This window comes from Armigeres subalbatus, chromosome 2 (genome assembly GCF_024139115.2).
Source record: "Armigeres subalbatus isolate Guangzhou_Male chromosome 2, GZ_Asu_2, whole genome shotgun sequence".
Lineage (NCBI taxonomy): Eukaryota > Metazoa > Arthropoda > Insecta > Diptera > Culicidae > Armigeres > Armigeres subalbatus.
Genome location: NC_085140.1, coordinates 167,964,527 through 167,971,301, shown reverse-complemented (window position 1 = coordinate 167,971,301; position 6,775 = coordinate 167,964,527). Strand labels below are relative to the sequence as shown.

Genomic DNA, 6,775 nt, shown 5'->3' with positions numbered 1-6,775 from the left:
TATCCATCAAAACCAGAAATGAGCCTAGTGGGAAAGTTGTAGCGGATGGTATTTCAAGCCACTTTGCTAAAGACACTTCATACCTATGGCTTTATATCGTACGAGATATGTGACGATTTCTGAGAAAGGTCCCTAAAATCAGTTTTTTGAGCATATATTTTTTTCTATGTTTTAGGCACTGTTTTACCACTTTCTACAAAGTTGTTTGGCTAACAAAAATAAACGTCTTTGAACAATATTACTTTTGACGGGTATTTAAGAATCGTGTAGCTTGTTCCGGCGCAAAATGTCGCACACAGCTTTTTAGTACACTGAAACTGCTGGATGTTTACTTTTGTCTAGCGGTTGAAGCTTGTGTTTACACGAAATTACACGTGAGTTGTATAGATTTTTAATGTCCCAATTTTTGCCTTACTCACACATTAATTTAATGACTCTGCTCGACGAACTGAGGTGATGTCTGTATGTGTGTATTTGTACAAATTTTGTAGACCCGCTATTTGGAACTTAGCATTATCCGATTTACTCGCAACAAGTTGCATTCGACGGGAAATGCGTTGCTATTGAAAATTTGGCTCGATAGGACATTCTTTTAGGAATTATTGAAAAATCATTGTTCTTTTTCCAAGGGGCCCCCTTGGAAAAAAAATCAGAACCGATTCATTCCTCTAAAGAGCTTTTTTGACCTTTCTAATGTGATTTTTCCAATATATTTTTATAAGAGACGAGAAAGGCATCATCACTGCTAGGTGAATTAATCTGGGTTTTTATTCTTTATTTCTTTGAATTTCGAAATGACTTCAGTTCTACTCTTCAATATTATATTTATTAAATTTACGCTCTAAGTAATGCACATATTACTTTTCGTGTAAATTTTAACAACTTTTTCTATCTGTGTGTTACAATTGCTATTCAATGCGACGAGCGCCTGATATAAATACACCTTGACTTACAGTGCGTTATCATTCGTTTTATAATCACTCAACCCATGAAATCCGCCTATTGTTATCAATCGCCATGGCAAGTTGTAGTTTGATCTCGATTTTAATACTGGAGTCTGAAAATATTTCAACATGGTTAAGGAAGGGTCAAAATCCCACTGTAGGTATACCTATCTTCCAGTCCGGCTTTTCAAGGTACCTATACACAGTTTGCAAATAGCCAAAACCAGTCACAAAATTTAAAAAAATAGGAGAATTTCGTAATCTACATATGTAAACGCTGCCGGCGGTGCAATAACGTTGCTTTCGAGAGCAAAAGCGTGCTTTCAACGATGGAAATGGGAACAGTTCTCCTAGTAATTCATTTAGTACGATTTTTGTATTGGCATTAGTGATACTTCGGTATACGAGGTTTCGTGTCTGACAAAGCCAATCTCAAATCGTCCTTAATGTTAAGTCTATTTCTTGCTTTTCTTTATCCACTCTTGCACTCTTTCTTATCCACACTCCTAGTTCTATATTAGACCTCTTCGTGTATCAAAAATTCAACCGGTCAGCTCAGAATCAGAATTCTAAAGCATTTGAGTAATATAATTGCTAATGTGATACACCGTTAAATTCTCAAAAATCAGGAGCTTAACATTTGTCATAAATTTGCACGTTAGGATTTCTTCAAAAAAGTTATTGTGGATTTACTTGACCAATGGATTCGAAGGCCGGTTCACTTGCCTATTTCAAACGTTCCCTTTTCCAGCAAGGTTTGCCAAACTCAATAAATGTTTGGTAGATTACTTTGTTTTTTGCTCCTTGTCTATCAAAACAGATGCCAAAACATCGGAAAAAGAAAGTGAAGTCCGAGGGAAACAGCAAAAAGCACGTGGCAGACTTGTCAGTTTTAACAGATTTTACTGTGAAGATGTATGTGAAGGTGAAAACGGCGATTTCAACGACCGTTCAAGTAGCGACTATTTCGAACGGTCGGGTCCAATAGGGAAATCCACGTACAATAATTGAAAATTTGAAAATTTGACAGGCTGAGACTTATTTTAGCATTTTGTCTCAAATTGTATCTGTATTGAATCAGATTGGTTTTTGCTTGCTCTATAACTTTAAGTTCAAATTTCATTTTTCAAGTTCAATTTCCATTTTCAAATTTCAACCTTTAAATATTTAAAAACAATTATGTCATCCTACTCCCCCGGGATTTTTGCTGTAAAATAATATTTTGAGTAGAAAAAATACAAAATTCGGATACTTTTAAGGATTTGCAAAACTTTCTTAAGCAAATCAGAGTTTTTTTTAAATAATTTTTCATTGTAATATTCATATTTTATTATTCCCCCCCTTGATATTTTGGAATTCATACTCAGAACTTACTAAGAAATAAGTTAGGTTTTGTTTAGAATGAGAACATGAACAAATTGAAACATATAACGAATATATAATTACTAAAATGAAATATTTACTAGTAAAATATTGTTTATGAAAGCAATGGACACCTTAACTAGACTAGAGGCGAGTGAAGCAATGCAATATGGCATTAAAAGATTGAGAGCAATGATTTCATACATAATGCTAGTTAGAACGTGGTTTACTTGATGATTGAGATTTAAAAATAATTCTTTCAAAACTATTTATTGAATAGAACATTAATTTGTTATTAGAGTTGGTAGAATCCTATTTAATTCCACCACTTGAAAGTGGACGTTTCACTAAAAAGCTCTAAATAATTTGATATTCAAAACATTCATTCCTCTTGTCTCAGGAAATGGTAGCGTGGGAGATTACTTTCATCGCATCAACCGAATGCCCTCCCATCGTTTCGGTGCCTGATATAGAATAAGCGAGGTATTCCGTGTATAGTAGAAAATCGAAAATTTGTTTTCAATAAAATGAAATATCTACAGTTATCAGACGTCGCAACTCATTTCTGATTAGTGCGCATAATAGTACATCCATGCGTGCATGATGCGCACTACTAATGAAATATTTCAAATTGTCGCGACTCGCGTCGCAGCGCGAGTGCTCAATCGCGCGGTCCGGTTTGGTGGCGGCCCGACAATAACTTCATCGCTGATACCGTAAATACTGCTTTGCCGAACAGCAGTATGTTTATTTCTGCCCTTTTCTTCCCTTTCTTTTTATCTGTCGGCTAGTTGCCACAGTTCATTCGAATTAGACTCGTTATGAAACTAATATTGGGATATGTGCGTTTGTCGATACAACTACAAATAGGCAATTGCACGGATGTCATTAATCTGATGTGTATTACACCAACACAATTACATTTTTTTTCGAAAGCTGATCTGTAATGCATATCAAGCTGTATTGGAACTTGACAGCTGACTAACACTCGTTTCGGTACCTTTTGTGAACTAGTTATTTGTTTACCTGAAAATAAAATCATTTCTGAGAAACATTTGTGTTAGACCAACTATTTTGAGACGTGGGTAAGTTTCTAACAAAATCAAATTAAATGATTGCAGGCTAGTTATCGTCGATTATTCATCTTTTTCAGATATGCCTTTCGCTTTGATTGAAACGACTAATGCCAAGGGAAAATGCAAGCTCTCGGTTGTGCCCAACAAATGGCTTCGCGCCTCACCAAATGGAAGTGTGGTGTTGTGGCCCAATGGAAGTCCTCAGGAGCAGGAGACATTACTCCGCAGTGAACATAGTTGCCCCAGTAGTTCATGGCTGCGATACAAGTGCACTGTCAAACGTAATCTTATTGGATCCTACAATCAAGCTTTGAAGTTGCTTGAAAGGATGACTGATGGCGATGTAGATTCGAATCAAATCCGACATGAAAAGGAATCCCAAACTTTCTTACAAGAGCTTGTATATAAGAACACTTCGCGCGTAAATGTCGCACCACCGACAGGTATCCGGAAAGCTAATAGAAATTCGTTCCCAGTCATTACTTCGGCATATTCCGCTGCAAACACGGATAACGTGCGATTCGTTTCCGATGATGATGTTCATCAAGTTGAGGCGGAGGATCCAATACAGAAATGTTTGGATAAAATGGATATCATCATTAATATGCAGCAGCAAATCAACAAACGACTGGATGCATTAGAGAAGCGAGTTACAGTAATTTCGGATCAGAATACTGCAATTTTTCAAGCTACAGTTAAGCAGAAGACACAAAGTAAAACAGAAATTGAAGAAACATTGTCTTTCAATTTCACTCCTATGGAGACAGAACACGAGTTGGTCGACTTGGAGAAAAAACTGGAGCATAAGACGTTCAGTGAGAAACTGGTACATAATGATAAAATATAATGGTGGTTTACCTGTATTAAATTGCTTATTCTCTTTTTTAGGTTAAATGGCTGAGGGTGAACGTAAGTGGAAAATGTGCGGAGGACCGCATGCTCTGTGTGCTCGATTTGATGTTCACTAAAAAGTTCCAAACCATGTGCACCTGGACTGGAGTTAGCAGAAAGGGTCCAAAAACAGCCATAATGCCCAACCGGAACATTTTGGAAATCTTTCAAATATTGGGCAGCGACGATATGGAGGTGGTGAACCAACGGGAGCTAGCAGCTTTTTTCATGAAAAAACTGAAAAACTCCCTCAAAAGACTGACAATAACTGGAGTGCGGCGCAGCACGAGACACGTGAGGCGACGCAAAGTAGAGCTGACAAAGCCCGAAGAAATTCGTGCCGATGAGGGAGAAAGTTCAATGAGCGACGCAGAGCTGGAAGATGGATTTACCTACATGGTTGAAGATTTATCTGATGGTCAAGATAGTCAAGAGCAAACGGCATCCGTTTCAGATACTCCCCCCACTTCGGATAATAATTTCGATCCATATTTCATTGTTAAAGTAGAACAATAAACGTAACATTTTTTCCACTAAAATTCCACTTCTGAAAATTTCGTCTCTTGGGGAGGGGTTTTATATCCAAAATCCCCCCCCCTTCCCCCCGTTGCTACGCCACTGATCAGATTCGTCAAATCGTCGTTTGAATCTTTGTTTACAAAAGCAGATAGGTCGTTTTGAAAATTTTGTCTTGATTTTGCGGACAATCTTCTCCTTCTTCTTCTTCTCTTATATACAGGGCTGGTAGCGATGAATGCCGTTCAAAATATTGACTTTAGTGACCAACGATGACGAAAAAGTGACTAAATAGTTACTTTCAATTGCAGAAAAAGTGACCAAATTGTAACTTTTATATGAAGTTTTAAACCGGGGATAGAGCTACAAGTTGCATTAGCATTGATATAATTCATAGATTTCAAACTAGTGTTTTATTTTTGAAATCCTTATCTAGCAGGAAGAATGGGGGGAAGAACGGGATGGAAGTAAGAGGCCAGTGACTGCGACACTCTCATAAGTACACCCGATTCTTTTTTTTTTTACACGGGGGATGCGTTCCGTGTAAAAAAAGTTTTCAGTTCAAAATTTGAAAATCCGTGTAAAAAAAAATCTCGACGAATCATGCAAAATGGAGCAACTTTGCAAAAAAATTGTATAAGATTTTTTTTACACGGCCGTGTAAAAAAAAATCCGTGTAAAAACAGAATAGGGTGTACCACGGAGTTGGATATTGAGGGTGGTATTGGTTGGATCAGCCAGAAGCTAGCAATGTGACCATGGCATCATATTAAGCAATCATATTAATTAACACACCACGAGAAGGTATCCACTCAGTTTCACAGGAACGAATAGTGAATTACAAGTTGTTACACAAAACTATGTTGATAAAAAAAATGTGTTGTTTAATATGAGCTAAAAGTTTTCTGTATATAAAATGATCTAATTGATTCCAAGACGGTGAACTATTTGGACTCACAAAGCCTATAAATTTTTGGTAGAACCGTATAGAACCATCTGTTTGAAAAATATAAAGTAATTAAAATAAGGCCGGAACGAAAATTAATTTCTGTTTTTGTCCCACTGACCTATCGATAATCAGGGAGTGGAAATAAAAAATAAAGGCATAAAATGATAAAATTGAAAAACTCATAGTTTTATTAAAGATTTTATTTTGGAAGTTATAAATTTCAAGCAAAATTTTGAAATCCCCTCTCAAATAAATAAATTTGGAGAGGGGTGGTGACAGAATAAGATATTAAAATTTGTTCCCACATAATGAAGAAATTTAAAAAAATACGATTTTACCAGTTATTATACTTTGGTTTAATAACCAATTAAAATGAAATTTTTGAGATTTTGAGCTCGACGTGGCTTTCTGAGGAAAAATTTTGAAAATCCAAAAAATCCATAGTCTCTTATTAGAAATCCAGAAATTATTATTTTATTTCATTTTCTATTTTATTTTAGATTTTAAAAATCCGACTAATTCATTCAACTTCACATTAGTTTTTGGGTATCTATACCTTATCGCTTATAAACAGATTTTTTTTAATGTAATGTTTCTCAAATAGTTTCAATCAAAAAGTTTTGAAGGCGATTTAATTCGCGAGCTTTTTTCATACGCACATGTTCTTTATAAATCTTACCGAAGTTAGGAGCACTAAATTATAGTAAAAATGAACACCCTCGTTAACAAAAATGAGCAGCGTCGTGTCATTTTGTTTTTCTTTTTGTAGAAGCCACTTATCAAGTTTTTTTTTATCACGACTTCCTGCATATTATCCGCAACTCATTTTCAAAAAGCCTGTTTTCAAGGACGGTCCAAACACCATTCAACCTGGGCTTGTGCTAGAATTACTTCTGACATAACTTGCTCTACAATTTCTGTTTAGGAGACATATCCCGAACGGTCTCAAGGCGGATTTAACAATCATAAACGGATTAAACAATCATAATGTACCTATTTTCTGTCATAGACGCTCATGATTCTCCCTAACGTTGTGA

At 35.9% G+C, this 6,775-nt stretch overlaps 1 protein-coding gene across 1 annotated transcript; it reads left to right on the top strand.

Moving 5' to 3' along the window:
- The first annotated feature begins 3,234 nt into the window (after positions 1–3,234).
- Positions 3,235–4,802, top strand: LOC134215454 (uncharacterized). Its single transcript, XM_062694643.1, has 3 exons — positions 3,235–3,391; positions 3,460–4,208; positions 4,271–4,802. The coding sequence occupies exons 2-3, from the start codon at positions 3,462–3,464 to the stop codon at positions 4,787–4,789; spliced, it is 1,266 nt and encodes a 421-aa protein (XP_062550627.1). The 5' UTR covers positions 3,235–3,391; positions 3,460–3,461; the 3' UTR covers positions 4,790–4,802.
- The last annotated feature ends 1,973 nt before the right edge of the window (positions 4,803–6,775 follow it).